This window comes from Dipteris shenzhenensis, chromosome 32, assembly GCF_047967505.1.
Source record: "Dipteris shenzhenensis isolate YYH24624 ecotype China chromosome 32, Dip_SZ_1.0, whole genome shotgun sequence".
Taxonomy (NCBI): Eukaryota; Viridiplantae; Streptophyta; class Polypodiopsida; order Gleicheniales; family Dipteridaceae; genus Dipteris; species Dipteris shenzhenensis.
Genome location: NC_141627.1, coordinates 2,594,015 through 2,612,286, shown reverse-complemented (window position 1 = coordinate 2,612,286; position 18,272 = coordinate 2,594,015). Strand labels below are relative to the sequence as shown.

Sequence of the window (18,272 nt, the reverse complement as noted above, 5' to 3'; positions counted from 1 at the left end):
CTTTCCCAAATCCAAAACTCGAGACTCATATGCATATATGCCAATGTGCGTGCAGGAGTGTGTATATCTTTGCCGAATACAAAACTCATGCAACTTGTGTTTGACATTTTTCTTCTCGGTTTGGAAAAGCACATTTACCCTCACAAGAGGTTACTACAGCGAGAGGAAAATTATTACAGCATGTTATTCCAATTGTCTCTTCAGACAAGCCTTGGATTTGGAAGCTCGTTTCATTGAACAAGAGCTAAATGATGTAGTTAAATTCTGAGGTAGATGGAGATCTCCTGGCTGGGATGGTCTCTCGATGGAATTTTTCTTGACATTTTGGGATTTGCTGAAAATGCCTTTGCTGCAAATGATTAATACTACTTAGCAAAATCAATGTATGCCGACTACTTGGAAGAAAGGGCTAGTTAAACTTCTTCCCAAGAAGCCCATTTGTGAGTCCTTAGCTGATTGGAGGTCCATTACTTTGATGCTGGTAATATACAAGATCATCACTAAAATGGTGGTTGATCGAATAAAGGAATATTTACATGATGGCCTGCACCCAGCACAGTATGGCTTTTTTCCATGACGCCATATTACTGATAACATTGCAAATGCTTATATTAGAATTGAGTATGCCAAGCATATAGAGCAGGATGTGCTTATCTGCAGGTTGATATTGCAAAGGCATTTGACACCATTCAATGGGACTTCATAGCTCAGACTATGCACGCTTTGGGATTTCGTCAAAAATTACAACATGTTATTTTTTGGCTTTATCAAGATAGCAAAGCTGCACGCATTTTATCTAGAGATTTATCAAAATCCTGGACACTTAAATGTTCAGTTCAGCAAGGTTGCCCTCTCAATGCTATTTTGTATGCTATAGCCACACATCCAATGCTTCAATATATTGATCATTTGGTGGCGACATATATATTACATGGGCTGGAAATTCCTACAAGTTGCTCATTGATTGTTCAGGCTTATGCAGACGATTCTTTCTTCATGCCAAAAAACACTCCAAGGTATCTTTCTTCACTAATGTAGGCTCTTTCTTTGTATGGACTGGCTACTGGCCTACACAATAATTTTCAAAAATCCTATTTGTTACCATTGCATACCCAAGATCGGCAAGGCTGCTATGGCTGGGGAAAATTGTTCCGCTAACTCAATTGATTTGTCATCTTGGATATCCTTTAGGTTGGAGCATTACTCGCCATTAACAGATTAACTGGCTTCATGCTAAATTGAAGAAAAAACTAGAATATTGAAAATTGGCTACTTGGCCGCTGCATGCATTGTTCAGCCTATTTTGGTAGCTTATATTCAATTTTATCTGCCATTGATTATTTTCACCAAGAAGGATTTGTCTTCCTTGATGTCCATCAAAATGAAAATTTTCTAGCAATCAAAGCATGGCAAGAAAAGCTTGCAGATTCTTCCAATACACAGATTGTGTTCACTCAAATTGCATGGAGGGTTGAATATTCTTAATACACATGTGCACATTCTAGCTCACGAAGGCAAGATCATGCTTCAATTTCTTCAAGATGATCAGCCTTGGGCTCCTATGATGCGTTCTTACTGGTTCACATCACCACTCTTCCATTTGGTTTTTGACAACCCACACAGTGGGATTTTCTTTTGGACTACATTGAAGGCAAAATCAAAGGTTGCATTATGGTTTTTCGTATGTGTTTTGATTGGAAGCACATTCTTTCACACTTGGCATGGAATGGAAGAGACTCTTTACAAGGTAACTCTTTGTGGGCTGAGAGCATCCATTGGTCACGGGCTTTCTCTACTCCCTTGGCTTTGCATAGGAGCCTCGACACTCTTATTTTCTTAATTTAAAAGGGATTTCAGTTGTTACAGATGTTATCAATAATGATGGCCTTATTTATATTTTCCTTAGGCTGCTACAAAATATGGTTTGGACATGCACTATTGTCTAGTATGATAGGTCATTTCTCAAATGGTTCAAACATTTTAGGATGTACCGCCATTAGAGTATCAAGACAGGCTTCAGGATTGGACTCTTTTTTATATTCATCTATTCATCCTTTGAAGCTGTCTCATATCACAATCTCTTCGTTATATAAAGTTCTGTTATCACCACCTTGGGTGTTAGACAGAGCTAATCATATTTGGACATTATACCGTCCACTCAAATGGTGGAGAGAGATTAAAGCAAATTTGACACTCTAAGCTTTCTTTGCGTCAACATGATTTGTTAAGGCGTGTACTGCTGGGGGTTGTACCGTGAGAACAGCTTTTATCTTGCAAACGTATTGCTCCTGCTATCTATCATCGGTGTTTAGCTCCCCAAGAATCTCTCTCTCATATCTTTTGGAATTGCTTTAAGAGACAGAATTTCTTGAGTATTCTTCGCGACAGATTGAGATTGAGATTCTCTCAGGCTGTTTTTGGCAAGCATTTTCGGTTGTTTGGGATATATCCCAAATGGCCAGATTTTGATTTGTTCTTTACCTGGGCTCACTGCTGGGCACTCTGGACTCTCTAGAAAGCTAGGAATCACAGTCTATGGTGATCCAGTATTTTCTACTTTTGTCTTTTTCCATCGTTCCTTGCAACAATCGCTCTTCAATTGTTTGCAAACTCACTGCATAGATCAGGATGTATATTTGTCCTACATGGACATCTTAGCTTGCTGTACTATTTCCACTTACCAGTTTTTTCTGGCTAGCTATCTTGAAATATAAGGCACTCAAAGATTTCACTAGAGAGAGAGAGAGAGAGAGAGAGAGAGGAGGGCGGGGGGGAGGAAAACATGTGTGTGTGTGTGTGGGGTGGTTGGGATCTTAACTTCTTTACAAATCCACACATATGCACAAACGCCATACATGCACGTGAGTGAGATTGTTCCTGCATCTGTTTTTTCAGATGTGCTTAGTTGTGGGGATCATATGAAATACAATTTGTAAGTAACCATGAATGCCAGCATCAAATTATAATTCCATTTAAACCCAGGTAGAATCTTCAATGATGTGTTTCACACAGCAGGAAAAATGGGTACACTTGAATTGCACCCTCCATGTGCACAAACCAAAAGCTTTGTTAAGGAGCAGATAATTTACATAAGGCAATGAAACTGAGAGCTTCTCGACAACATTCCAATTATCATTTTCACAAATTTTCAATCTTATCACCACCCTTCTTCAAATTTAGGAGTGCACATAGGGAAGGCAACTTAGATCTCCGGAAAGAACTTAAGGACTGTCTAAGACCACCTCTAGTAGACACACACAACAATTTACCTCTTTCCCAGAATTTTCCCACATTGAGTCCATGATTTGAGGAGGACCCTGCAGCGTAATTATGCCAACTGCAATCTTTTTGCCTTTGCTCTCTAAAATGCTGAAGCAGTTTCTGGGCATTGTCTCTCCCCCTTTCAGTTCCACTGGCAGCAAGCATCACGAGCGAAGGGATAACCCCTTCTCTCAATATACATTGAGTATTTTGTGCACTATTCAGACACAGCAACAAGCAAGTATCAACAGCATACTCCTTTTCTTTACTGGTGCCATGGTCAAGAACCTCAGCTAACGAAGCAATACAATTCTCTGTTTCTGCAATTGCCAACCTTCCTTCCTCCAAGGAAGATACATTGTAGAGGAGAGCCATGCACTTCTCTGTCAGGTCATGAGCATGGTTTAGCAATTGTACTAGCTTTGGAACAACTTCAGCATTAATTATATTATGCTTGTTAGAAGTAAAGAGGCTCAGATCACATAAAATGGTTAGTGCATCTTTCACACTTTGTTCTGATCCTCTGTCCAGGAGATCCACTAAGACTGGTATGGCACCAGATGAACCAATTATGAGTTTATTCTCATCCAAGCCAGATAGCATCAGCAAGACCATGATGGCAGCCTCTTGAGTGGATGAGGAAATTTCGGAACCAAGTAGCTTCAAGAGAATTGAGACAGCCCCTGTTGCTACAATTTCTGCTTTATTTCTGTGATTGATCCAAAAGAAAAACCACAGGGGATCAATAATATAAAATTTCTGTGATTGATCCAAAAGAAAAACCACAAGGGATCATTTTTATTCTGATCAAAACAAATCATTTGTGAGCAGTGGCCCATAAAAGTAAATTCTTTAGCATGAATATAAATATAATATTGACTGGATACCTGTCATTGTCAATTGCAACATTCAGGAGTGCAAGGGTAGCCAACTTGTTAGCTTGTTCGTTTCCTGAATCACTGGCTCTGTGAAGGAACTCCACCAGACCAGATATTCTTCCAATGTTACCTATAAAGAGCCTGGCCTCAGCATTGTCTTTCACCATAAGGTATATCTTTTCTGCCACCGTGCACTGTATTTGTAGAGAGGGAGACTCCAAATCAGTGAGTAAATTTTCCAAGACTTCCATTTTATTTTGTGGAGACTCTGCTCCTCTCTTCTCAAAATAAGGGCATTTGTCTTTGGAATCATCACTATGAGTTTGAAAAGAACTCGCTGACCCATAGTCTTCTATGGATAGCATTGACAACCCACCCACAATTTTGTCTGTAGTACTTTCAAATTTTTTGTTTACAGACACTTCCCCTTTCAAATAATCAAGAGTCCCCTCTGTTGGGCTGGAATCTGCAGATAACCCCCATCTCCAATCTGTAACAAGCGATGGTGGCGGAGAAGGTGGATTGGGGGTTGGCATTCGATGTCTTTCACACCAGCTTGCAATGAGGCCCTTCACACAATAATTCGGTGTGACCGTCAAATGAGAGAGTTTTTGCTGTGTCTTTGGGCATGTATTGTGGCCTTCCTCAAACCACTTTTCAATGCAAACTCTCTCATACGTCTGGCCAGAGGACACGATAACTGGATCAGCCATAAGCTGCAGAGAAATGGGGCACCTAAATTCCTCTGGTGGCAGAGCATATTCACCTGAGCAGCCTGAAGCTTCCCTGCATAGCATTCCTGTTCGATGTTCATTGGCTTCAATGTAGCTCGTGTTGGAATTACAAGCAATGAGATTTCTCCCACTCAAACTGGCCTCCGGATTCTTTTCGGAGGGAGATGCATATGAGTGTGACTCCCTTGCCACCAAATCATCTAGGACAAGTTCCTTGTCGAAGGAATTGAACTTCTTCATGTATAGCCTCAAAAGGCGCAAAAGATAAGCAGCTATCAGTTCCTTTTTCTTATCACCATCTATGTGGGCCTTATTTTGAAGCCTTTTAAGGGCTTTCTTCTCAGCCAGTGCATCTTTTCCTGATGCTATTCCAAGCCTGAGAGCAGCACGGTCAGAAAGATCTAATTCCACTGAAACCTTTGAATCAGAAGCTGCCTTCTCCATCTGAAAAAGCACCATGATCTCATGACCTGCTTCGTGATCAGCAGAATCAAGCCTGAATGTTAGCTGTTCCAGTTCCAAAAGAATAAGGCCCACCTGCAAGCACATTCACAAGCAGCACTCTGACTGTTTAATCTCGAAGGACAACCGCTAGGGTCAGACTTGTAACAACCACAAATTGGTGTAGTCTTGCAAAGCCTACAAGGTTGATTTCTCAGGTAACTTACACAATGCAGACAAACACAAACGGATAATCATTTTGTTGTTGTGACTCTTCCTTTGCAAGGCATACAAATTTACCAAATGAAAATCATCTTTAATCTCCTATAGAATTTCATAGGCACCCTGCTACTTCGCTGATGTGCTAAGGGGAATTTTTCTGGAGTCCTACTGACAAGGCTACTAAACTCAGAACATGGAACTCTTGAGAATGTAAGCAATAGAATTTTAAAGAGGACTTCTCAAAGGTATCCCAAAGTGCAAAACGTTGGGATGAGCACATACAAAGGATTCACCCATTAATAATGAGCTGAACTCAAAGTCCTAATTCAGAATGTTGGGGTAAAGGCACATTGCCTACCCTTAATTAAAAGAATTAAAGATAGGACACCTATGACTGTCTTAAGACAGTCATAGGGTAAACCTAATCCTAATATAACATAAGTGAGTTTGTGGTGTAGCTCACTCATCACTTCACACCCGCACTATTGTGTCTCTCTCACTCTCACTCTCTTGCTCACTTCCTCTCCTCTCTTCCCCCTCTCAACTGGTATCAGAGCCTCTCCCTAGCCACACCTCCTCTCCCTAGTCTCATCTGCCTATCAAATCCGTTCCGTACGGACAGATCTAGACAGGTCGACGGTACAGCGGCGGTGTTTTTCCTGTTCGCAGGCTGCTAGGGCGGCACATTTTGCAGCTAGGGCGGCGCATTTCGAGGGCATCAGAGCGGCGCAGGCGGGCGCATTTCGGCGCAGATCTGCAAGTTTTTTTTTCTGAGCTGGTCGCTGGTCGGAGCAGGTCGCTGGTCGCGGGTGGCGCCGTACACATCCAGGCAGCTAGCTGCAGCTCGAGGCATTACATCCAGCAAGCAGCCAGCTGCTTCATAGCAGCTGCTACTAGCTGCTAGATCTTTGAGGAGAGCGTAGGCGTCGCCAGCCTGCTGCAGTCCAGCAGCATAGCTGCTGTGCTATACAGTACATCAGCTGTACGGACTGCCCGTACAGTCGTACGGACAGCCGTACACAGGTACGGACGACAGACTGTCCCAGGTACGGACGACAGTCCGTCTGCAGATAAACAGGGGTTGGCGTCGAACGCAGGACTTGGTGTTTTTGCTGCAAAGTTTTTTTTTGGGGGGAAGTGCGTGCTACAAGAAGTACAGCACTACAAGAAGGACAGCAGTACAGCAGGAGTTTCTATGCATTTACTGAGTGAAAATCTCAGTTTTGGGTGATTTTATCAAAGGGCTTTTGCCTGGATGTGTATGCAGTATATGCCTTGAGGCAGTGTGTATCCAGGGAGCACACATTTGCTTTATTTCCGCAGTGCATTTGGTGACATTTGTTGCAGGTCACATTCTTTGTACGCCCTTTGAAAATCTCAGTTGAGCCACGCTTGGTCAGGGCGCATCGAGTTTACTCGGTCCCTAACTGCCCATCGTTGACAGTGCTCAAAAGATTCTCTTCTTGGTGTCTGTACGTTGTGAGTTGTGTTGTTACCGAGTACACAGAAGCAGTCTATGCATTACACATTGTCAGGTATAAGTGTCAGAAAGATTTCATTTTGCATGCTCCCTCAGTGTTGAGGTGTTCTCCACTTGATTCAAGTGTCAGATCAAGGGGCTTTTGCCCAGACTTTGTTTGATAGCACTTGGGTTACCGACAGAGATCTTCAGATGCATTTTCTCCCCTTGGTATAAGGGTGATTGCTTGGGATTTATCCCATTTACTGTTGCAGGTTTACTGTTGCTTGGGATTTACCCCAAGTGGTTTCTGCAATTTGAGTCAGTGACATACCTCATCTGAGGTGGAAGAAGTGATCAGTACAGTCAGTACAGCAGGGTTGGTGGTTTTGTCAGATAATTATGCACTGTTAAGCTCTTGTCCTGTTGAGCAGCAGCAGCAGTCTGAAATTACTGTTTTTATGCCTTTTTTGAGCTCAGAACAGTTTGTCAGAAGGTACAGTATTTGCAGGGACATTTACTGTTTTGCTGCAGATTTTACTGACAGTAAAAACAGCACCTTTGAGAGTGCTTCTGGCTCTTGAATAGAGCAGGCTTTTCTGAGAAATCAGAACTTTTCTTCAGTCTTTTTTTACTTCCAGGGAGTCAGGTACTTTCCTCATCTGATATGGCATCAGGAGGAGGTGATTCTTCAATTCTGAACATAAAGAAACTGGAAGGAGCACATAACTATGCATTATGGGCAGAACAGTGCTTGAATGTTCTTCTGTTAAAGAAGATTGCTAAGCCCATAAGGGTAAAGGGTGTCAAGCCATCTGATATGGCAGCTGATGACTGGGAAGACCTTGATTTGTCCGCGAGGGCAGCTATCATGCTTACTATATCAGACACTCTTTAGCAGGAAGAATAATGCGGGCAGCAAGTCTTCAAGTGCTTTGCAGGTACAGGACAGAGGCAGGACTCAGCAGAAGGGGAGATCTGCTAGTAGGTCCAAATCCCGTAGTCAGTCCCGTGGCAAAAAGGACATTGAATGCTTTTATTGTGGCAAGAAGGGACATGTGAAGTCGAAGTGCTTCAAGTTCATACGGGATCAAAAAGCCAAGAAGGCTGAAACGAAGGATGCAGGAAATGCAAGCAAAGGCAAAGGCAAGGCCAAGGCAGATGACTTGGATGCAGTGAATGTTGCAGCAGAGGACAGTGATAGTGACATACATGATGTTTTATGTTCTTCTGCTGTAATAGCACATGCTTTGGTTATTGATGGCCATGACATGCACACCTGGCTCTTGGATTCAGGTGCCTCTTTTCATGTTACACCTCATAGGGAGTGGTTTACTTCCTACACAGGTACTCATGGAGTTGTTCATCTTGGGAACAACTATGCATGTCAGATTGCAGGGATTGGCAGTATACAGATAGTACTTCCTGATGGACAGTCATTTATGCTTGATGGTGTTCGCCATGTGCCGCAAATCAAGAAAAATCTGATTAGCACTTATTGGATGACAGTGGTTACCACACCACATTTGGGGATTCCAAATGGGTGATTACTGATGGCCATACTGTAGTGGCTGAGGGTTTTAAGAGTGATACCTTGTACCCTCTTTATGTTTCCAGTGTGGGTAATCATGTTGTTGCCATAACCGAGCTGCCAAAGGTTTCATTGTGGCATAGCCGGTCGGGACACATGTCTGTTAAGGGAATGCAAGAACTGTCACGTTTGGGTTATCTGCCGCCTCTCTCTTTTTCAGATTTGCCTACTTGTGATCATTGTATTTTTGGCAAGCATTCTGTGACTCCTCATAGGAGGAGAACTCCTCAGAATAGAGCACCACTTGATCTAGTGCACACTGATTTGTGTGAGATGCCACAGTTATCACTAGGGGGTGCCAAATATTTTATTACTTTCATTGATGATGCCACACGTAAGGTGTGGGTCTATTTCTTGAAGCATAAGGGAGATGCCCTAGATGCTTTCAAGAAATTTGTTGCTCAGGTGGAGAATCGGACAGGTCGTAGGCTGAAATGCCTCAGATCCGATAATGGGGGTGAGTATGTGTCACATGCTTTTGTGCAGTTTTGCCAAGCTAAGGGCATCAAACAGGAACTCACAGCCCCTCGTAATGCATCTCAAAATGGTGCAAGTGAGCAGATGAATCGAACTGTTCAGGAGAAGGTTCGATGTATGTTGTCTTATGCTGCATTACCCCATGGCTTTTGGGCAGAAGCCGTGCAAACAGCAGTTCACATTATTAACAGGTCACCAAATAAGGCTTTGGAGTTGAAAGTGCCAGAGGAGGTGTGGTCTGGCAAGCCACCCTCATATAAGCACTTACGGGTATTTGGCTGCGAGTGCTTTGCTCATGTACGCAAAGATCTACGCACCAAGCTGGATCCAAAGTCTATCAGATGCATCTTTATGGGATATGGTGACGAAGGTGAAATGGGGTACAGGTTATGGGATCCCGTTAAACGGAAGATTATACGCAGCAATGATGTCATCTTTAAAGAAAATAGTGTACACAAGGAACCCGTGCAACCTGTGGAATACAGGAGGGTTATTTATGATGATGTTGGACAGCAAAGAATGCCCATTTATATGCAGCAGCAGCCTGCTGCAGATCACCCTGTTCAAGAGGGTATACAGGCTGGAAATCAGCCAGATAATTTTGCCAATGATGTACCACTGGATATGCCAGCAGATGAAGCTGTAGCACAGCCAGATATGGTGGTACAGCCACCTGTCATTCATGAAGAACAGGCTGGACAGCAGCCTAATCCGGAACATTTTGTTAGGAGGAGCTCCCGTGCACAACGGCCTCCTGTCAGGTTTGTTCCAGGAGCCAATAATGTGGCTGATTTTATCATGCTGACAGATTGTGGTGAGCCTTCCAGCTTCAAGGAAGCTATGGGAAGAGCAGAGAAAAAGAAGTGGGAGAAAGCCATGCAGTCAGAAATGGACTCCCTACTTCAGAATGATACATGGGACTTGGTGCAGTTACCTGCAGGCAGAAAGGTTTTGCCATGCAAGTGGGTTTACAAAGTCAAAGTGGATTCAAATGCTTTACCTCGGTATAAGGCCAGATTGGTTGCCAAGGGATTTAAGCAGGAGAAGGGCATTGATTTTGATGAGATTTTTTCCCCTGTAGTCAAGATGACTACTTTGAGAGCAGTGTTAGCTCTTGTTGCTCATGATGACATGGATTTATGTCAGATGGATGTGAAGACAGCTTTTCTTCACGGAGATCTCCATGATGAGATCTATATGAGTCAGCCAGAGGGATATGCTGTTAAAGGGAAAGAGCAGCTTGTGTGTAAGCTCAAAAGGAGCTTGTATGGACTCAAGCAGGCACCAAGAGAATGGTACAAGAAGTTTGATGCCTTCATGCAGTCCCAAGGGTATCTTCGGTGTGAGACCGATCATTGCTTATACACCAAACGGGCAAAGGATGGCAGTTTGATGCTACTCATTCTATATGTGGATGACATGCTTATTGCCAGTAAATCTCAGCATCAGATTAGTGCTTTGAAGAAACAACTGCATAAGTCTTTTGACATGAAAGACTTGGGTGATGCAAATCATATTCTTGGCATGCGTATTACTCGTGACAGGTCCAAGGGACTTTTGTTTCTGTCACAAAAAGAGTATATTGACAAAGTACTGCAGAGGTTTAAAATGGAGGGGGGGAAGTCCATTAGTACCCCGTTGCCTCCACATTTAAAACTCAGCAGTAAGGACAGCCCCAGATCAGATGATGATAAGGCTGAAATGGCCACATCTGCAGTTGGATCTTTGATGTATGCCATGGTTGCCACTCGTCCGGATATTGCTTTTGCGGTGGGAGTCATCAGCAGGTATATGGCAAATCCAGGCAAGCGGCATTGGGAAGCAGTGAAAGGTGTCTTGAGGTATCTCAAAGGTACCAAAGACTTGTGCATATGCTATGGTAGGAAGGATGCATTGGTGCATGGTTTTACAGATTCAGACTATGCAGGGAATGCAGATAACCGGAAATCTACTACCGGTTATATTTTCACATTTGCAGGAGGTGCTATATCATGGGTGTCTCGGTTGCAGAAATGCGTTGCACTGTCAACCACAAAAGCTGAATATGTTGCAGCCACTGAGGCCTGCAAGGAAGCAATATGGCTTACTCGGCTGGTGGGAGATTTGGGCATTACAGGTGACATGCCAGTTTTGCATTGTGATAGTCAGAGTGCTATCATGTTGGCAAAGAATCCGGTCTTTCATCAGAAGACCAAGCACATAGAAGTGAAATATCATTTCATCAGGGAGGTACTGGAAGACAAGCGTCTTGAGCTTGTGAAAGTACATACTGATGATAATCCTGCAGATTTGCTCACTAAGAGCTTGCCTACAGAGCGGTTTACACATTGCTGCCACATCATGGGATTAGGATGAGACCATTCTTACTTTATGGTCTAGTATACAGTAACTGTATATTGCTGTAATTTTTTATTCTTTTCTCCCCTTTTGGCACATTGGCCTTTAGGTGGGAGGTTGTTGGGGTAAAGGCACATTGCCTACCCTTAATTAAAAGAATTAAAGATAGGACACCTATGACTGTCTTAAGACAGTCATAGGGTAAACCTAATCCTAATATAACATAAGTGAGTTTGTGGTGTAGCTCACTCATCACTTCACACCCGCACTATTGTGTCTCTCTCACTCTCACTCTCTTGCTCACTTCCTCTCCTCTCTTCCCCCTCTCACAGAATGCATCACAGCATGACACGTGGCATAAGTTGCCAAATCAGCCCTAAAATTGCAAAGACATATCTGTACAAACGAAAGCTCTCTAAAAGGGCTGTCTAAACCATCCATTTGGAGATATATAGTGAATGCATATAAATATAGGACTCCTCAAGATGCATCATGTGATAATTATCATCATCCTTTTAAATCTCCTCTCTAATAGCGAGGGTGTATCCAAAATATTCAAAAGATTGTAAAGAATCTTAATATTCCATAAAATTGACTTGATTTTGTTGTTATATTCATTAGAAGCCCTTTTATGACCAAGCTTCAAGAGATTCCAACCAAAAGAAAAGCAGTGCCACCTAGCCAGTTCGTCTGCTTTGGGTTCACAATTTTAAATGTCTTTCTCAATCTTTGTCCTGGGGTGGACTTGAACTCCTCCATCTCAAAAAATTTGCATATCCCATTGGCCTTTCATGACCTGCCATTATATTACCTAGTTCAAGGAATTATCAATTCTCCAATAGGTATTTCATCCAGGTGAGAGAAGTGATCTATAGGTATGCTAGTAAGACCTTTGAGGAACTTTTTTTTTTTTTGGGGCAAAGAAACGAACCTTCTATTAATGCTTGAAAAACTTCATACAAAACAGCAGCCCCGAAGGTGCTGAGTATGGAAAAAAACCAGGAAAAGGCTAAAAGAAAAAAACGGCCTGTTCCAGAGAAACCCAGCTCACTACCTAGGGATCTCTAGTACTGGGGCTAATAGCCAAGTGGGGGGACTACGCAACTAGCAAATCCCTCGCGGAGTGAAAATGTAAAAAAACCTTGCAAGCCAAGCCTTGCAAAATCAAGCACACCTCGCGACAGTCGCCCTAGAGCTTGGGGTCCCACGCTCCCAGGTGGAGCGTAGGGTGGAGATGATATCCTGCCAGATGGCGACCAAGGTAGCTGAGGGTGGAACCAGATGCTCACCCATCACCAGACTATAGCGAGCCACCCAAATGTTCCACGCAGTGATACTGACTACTACCACCCAAACGTTGTCCTCCAGAGGAGGAGGAGGAGCCAGGCTATCAGTCCTCCAGAGGAGGAGGAGGAGCCAGGCTATCAGGAGGGGCTGCCTCATGGAGCTCTATCCTCTAAATTCTCTAACCATGTATCTGGTAAGCTGGGGAGATCTCATCAATCTAGAAAGCGTGTCCTCCCTCAGTCAACCAGGCCACCATCCCCCAAGTGTAGTCCCTCTGAAGACTTTGCATATGGGTCATGATCCTAAGGGCTCCCATCCAAATCTTCGCTGCACTACGACAGCTCCAGAGGCAATGCAAGATCGTCTCCAAAAAACCAGCAGAGCAACAATGGCACTGCCCCTCCACCTGCATCTACTCCAACCACGGTCTGATGGACAAGCCTCTGTGGGCAGCTAGCCAGAAGAAGTAGGATATCTTCTTCGGCCATAAAGTGGACCATAACCGCGTCCAAAACCTGGAATAGACATCCCGGGGCACTCTCTAGGCCACCCAATGCCTCTCCCTCGAAAGGGTCCACATCGAAGAGTCCATCTGAAGCCTCCTGCTAATCCGTGTGGTGTAGGAAAAGAAGGGCACCTCGTCCACCTGCACCGCAAGGCCGCCCTTGGAATGCCAAAACCATTCTCCTAGATCCCATTGGACCTCCCTCAAGGGTCTACCCTCCCAAAGCCAGAGGCGCCATCTAGGGCATCCTTCTTTGAGATACTGGGAGGGTCGATGTGCCACTCCTTCGCTAACCATCCCACCACTCTGATCATCTGCTGCCAGTGAATCCCATCAAGACTCCCATCCATCTCGGGGTCTCTCTCAGTGAGTGCCTGGAGTAGGCCTCCAGGTCCTACACACAAAAAACCGGGCTATGTGCTACCTCGTGCATCATCATCCTCAAGGGGACACCAGCCTTTGAGGAACTTCATCCTGGTAGAGTGATGAGTGCAATGACAAGAGAAGGTCCACTCCAAGAACTCCAAGGTGGGGCCATCCGGACTGAACTGCCGACGAACACTTTGCCACTGTCCAAACAATACTCACTTGACCCTTTACATGTTTTGAGTCTTGACCAAACACAAGATACATCGGTATGTTGTTCGTTTATTTAGTTTCTTTGTACGGCGTGCATCATGTTAGGGTCAACTCCTTTGTCATTCTAGTCACTAAGCTCTGCCTTATGCTTGAATATCTTTTTTTTCCATGAAAAAGACTTCTATTAAGTATGAAAAATACCCGCGTGAGCAAGCTCAAAGAAGAAATACATCATGCTGTCCATAAGGAAACCCCCCTAAAATAGGAAACAGAAAACTCAAAATGAGCTGAAAAGAAACCAAGGTTGAGGCTGAAAGTGCCACCTCAACCCTGCTGTAGTCTCTAAGAAAAGAGGTAACCCCTCCATTCCCTAAAGCCAAGGTGTGCGTGGGATGGACTTGAGATCCGTCTAAGGCCTCTGTGCATCTAGCCCTCCAAATCTAACAAGTAGTGATGCTAGCCAGTATCTTCCAAGCGATATCCCCATAGCATGTATTGGTCTATAGCACATCCTCTAGATAGCAAGTCTCAACTAGGTGACGTTGAATCGATATGGCCCAAGAAGCATCCTGCCACTCAAAGAAGATCTAAGCCCCTGAAAGGGAGAGCCAAGCCATTGATCCCCACGTCATGAAGAAACGAGAAGAAGCAAAAGTATTCAGGACTCTAGCAATTCCCATCCAAACGGCTCTCGTATGCCTGTAGTCCCATACACAATGATGAATCGACTCATCAACAAACCAGCACCTAGGACAAGTGGGGTCTGCCCAAATCTAGGCCTCCACCTGTTCACTGCAATCCCTCCACGAATAGAAAGCCAAAAAAATTGAGTGACCTTTCTATTTCTTCAGAATCTCCAAAGCCTCGGCTAGAGGACGTTTTGCAAATCAGCGAAAACTTGATAACTCTCCCAATGAGGGGCCCTGGAAGGTCTCCAACCTCTACAGCTGATCTGGAACTTCTTGGCGTTACTGACCGTGTAACCAAAAAAAAGCAAGGCTCTTCTCTTGATTCCCTGCCACAATCCATTCCCACTCTCTAGGGTCCCACTGAAGAAACTTTATGGGGACTCCTCCAAAGAGCCACAACCTCCAAGAACCCGAGAGAGAGAGACGAGGGCTCAAACCAATATGCCATGCAGAGTCCTTGCCTTGATCCAAAAAGCCTATGATCCTGACAGGCTAAAAAGGCATGCCCAAAAGAATATCCTCTGAAGAAATAACCAATCTGCCAACTGCCTTTACATCAAAAACCAAGGCATCCTCATGTGCTCCCAAAAAAGCTATAACTTGGAGAGGAATGCTTGCCCTCGAGAAAGCCCCCATCCACACAGAACAAACAACGGGCATGTCATCTGTATGCACCCAATCAAGGGAAGGGCTACATCAATCTGAAGTATCCTCCTTGCACATCCTCTGAGGTAGCTAACCGTTTGTTGTTGATGAACTTCTGGAAGCCTCTTGAAGGCTTTCCAAGAACCTACGGACACAGTAGGGACTCTCTCCCACCTGGACCACTGCATATAGTGAGACATACCAAGCTGCCTACCATGTTCATCAAGTATACTGGCATTCCACATAATCGGCTGCCTATCAATCTCTTCGATAGAGGAGGGAGGAACTCTCCAAAGGGTACTTCTGAAGCTGGCCCAAGCCTTCAAAATCGCAACCATAAGTGGGGAGGAAGGAGACCTCAGACGGGCTGAGGTGAAGATCCATCTAGTGTTGGCCATCCAATCTCCCCCTAAGAAGGGGCTGCAAGCCTATATACCATGAATGAAGAGTTTTTTCCAAGGCTCATCCTCAGGCATAAGTCCTCTAACTACAAACTTGCAAAGCAAGGCCCTGCATTGCAAGTCTAGATCTATGATGCTTAGACCCCCCTCGTGTGTGGGAAGGATCAAGGTGTCCCAAGCGACTCTGGCAATAGTGTCGGTAGTGCCATCTAGCCCCCTCCATAAAAAATTTCTGATAGGCCTTATGAGCTGAGTGATACAATCTCTGGAACTGCACTAACAAGAGAACACATACCAGGCCAGCAAAACTTGGTTCACAACCACCACTCTAGATGCAAGGTCCAGTCTAGTTGAGCTCCAGAAAAGGAGTTTCCTTCTAATGATCTCCAACACATGAGCAAACTGCTGCCAAGAAGAGATACCCAGACCGACCTAGCATCCTAGGTATATGACTGACACACCCCTCTGAATCCATGTGAAATACAAATCAGCCCCCCAATCTAGATTGTCATCGTCACAAATCCAAAATCCATTGGACTTGTTCCGATTGATGTGAGCACCTGTTGCAGTATAAAACAAATCCAAAGCTGTCCTCAAGGAAGTGAGAGTCTGAGGAGAGGCCTCTAAGAAAATAGCAGTGTCATCCGCTAGCTCGTAATCCACGAGGTCCTCTTCCCATCTGAGCGGAAGTGTGAACCCAAGAATGTCAGCTCCAGACCTTTTAAAAATGTTCATAACCTCAGCCACAAAGAGGAAAAGAAAAGGGGCAAGAGGGCATCCCTGACGGACTGATCTGGAAATCTGAAACCTGTCTCCCCTAACCCCTCCTATGAGCACCTGGCTGTGGGCTCACCTGTACAAGGCTAAGACCCCTCTCATCCATGCATCTGAAAATCCAAAGTGATGAAGGGTGGCCTTCAAGAAGTCCCAATCTACCCTGTCATAGGCTTTTAAAGTCCAGGAGTAGAATTGCAAGCTTTTGACCGCTCTACATGGCCCACTCAGAAGCTTGCCAAAAGGAGAAAATAGTATCAAAAATGCTTTTGTCATGAACAAACCTTGTCTGCGTATCATGAATAAGATCAGGAAGTAAGGGATGAAATCGTATGTAATTGCCCAGTAGAGTGATGGTCTCCACTGGACACTAAATTTCTGCACCCCCCTTTTGGGATAAATGTATGAGATCCTCCGTAAGTAAGCCGAGCATCTCACCGGAGTCTCGAACACCTTGCAAGGCTGAGGTGATGTAATCCCCAATCATATCCCAAAAGGTCAAGAAAAAGGAGGGTGTAAGCCCATCTAAACTTGGGCATTTACCCTTATGAAGGGCAAGAAGAGCACTCCTGAATTCTAGGTTGGTAAAAGGTGCATCAAGAGAGACTCTCATATTTGGACTCACCAACCTAGGGATACACTACCAAATGGCCTATCTGGCATCATCTGCAGCCACACTACCAGGATCTACTAAAAGAACAGAGGCATAAAAGTCTGTAGCTATGTGCATGACGGTATCTGGATTTGACTGCAAGACTCTCTCTGAGTCAATAAGCTAAGAGACACTCTCTCTACTATGTATGGGGCCATGAGTAGAGAAGAACTGCTTATTGACTCGACCTCCCACCTATATCTAGAAGGACTCTCGTGCATGAAAGGCAAACTCCGCTCTCTGATCCAACAAAATCTGTTGATGAGCCCTTGCTGCAGCACGGCACTCTTGAATCCAAGCATCAAGTGGCCTCTTATGCTCAAAGTTGCCAACTGTAGGCGAACACCAATCTCTCTTGCTTGAGAATCTCACGTCTCTTGGTACTAGCAACTAGATGATAAAGTCGCTAATATCAGAGAGGGCTGCTACTATATGTGAAGGGGAGGGCATTGCACCCTGCACATGAGAAACCTAGATCTGCAAAGCTGCCTCTGAGAGGTCCTCCTATGCATAAAGGGTATCAGGAATCCTAATGCTGGTACACCGTCCTCTCAAATGCGGCTCGGAAACCATCAGAACCACAAGAAAGTGATCCAAAGTAAAAACCCTAGGAGCAATGCAAACTGATCCTCCTCTATCCAAGGCCCAATCATCAACATAAAATCGATCAATCCACGCATGGATAGGCATCTATGGCCTCCTATTCAACCAAGAATACAAGAGTGACTGCTGTGACTGAGTGTGAAAAGCATCCTCAAGCCAAACACCTCTACCACTGAAATTGAAGAGGAAGGCGTCCCAAGCTGCCCTCTCCAAAGAATGGATGCCGCCCTCTCTACCCCGTTTTTTATCTGAGGGTAACTCTACCATGTTGAAGTCCCCTCCTATGACCCATGAATCTGCAATGGGGCCCAGGAGAGCAACTCTTTCCAAAACAGTACACGATCCCCTCTATTATTGGAGGCGTAAAGGTTGAGGAGTCCAACCTTGCGACCCCCAATCAAAAGCAGAACCCACTGGGCTCTAAAGGGTAAGATCACACCATGTCCGACAACCAAGGGGAGAAAAGAATCTGAAACTGAAACACAAGTACCTCCCCTAGTACCAAAGACAGGTGACCAAAAGGTGTGACCTGAAAGTAGCTTGCCTGACTTTGTACAATCACTGGCATCCAATTTGTGCTCCTACAAGAGTAAAACATCAATAGAGCCATCAGTAACACTTGGATAAAGCTGATTCCGAATCAACTGTCTACGGTGGCGATGAGGGATCCACCAAGGCCCTGTATGTTCCAACTAACAGTCCTCGTGGCGGGAGGATGTAGAATGGAACATCTCACC

The 18,272-nt window shown here is 44.5% G+C and overlaps 1 protein-coding gene across 3 annotated transcripts in view; it reads right to left on the bottom strand.

Moving 5' to 3' along the window:
- Positions 1-3,028: 3,028 nt before the first annotated feature.
- Positions 3,029-18,272, bottom strand: part of LOC147880172 (U-box domain-containing protein 7-like) — a 31,960-nt gene continuing 16,716 nt past the window's right edge. For 2 of the 3 annotated variants that reach the window (XM_087370951.1, XM_087370950.1), the window contains exons 5-6: positions 4,149-5,410; positions 3,030-3,970 (exon numbers count right to left, since the gene is read on the bottom strand). In XM_087370951.1, the coding sequence (XP_087227077.1) occupies positions 3,139-3,970; positions 4,149-5,410 (2,094 nt within the window). In that variant the 3' untranslated portion in view covers positions 3,030-3,138. Of the gene's footprint in view, positions 3,971-4,148; positions 5,411-18,272 lie in introns of all 3 variants that reach the window. The other variant, XM_087370949.1, reaches the window with a different exon arrangement.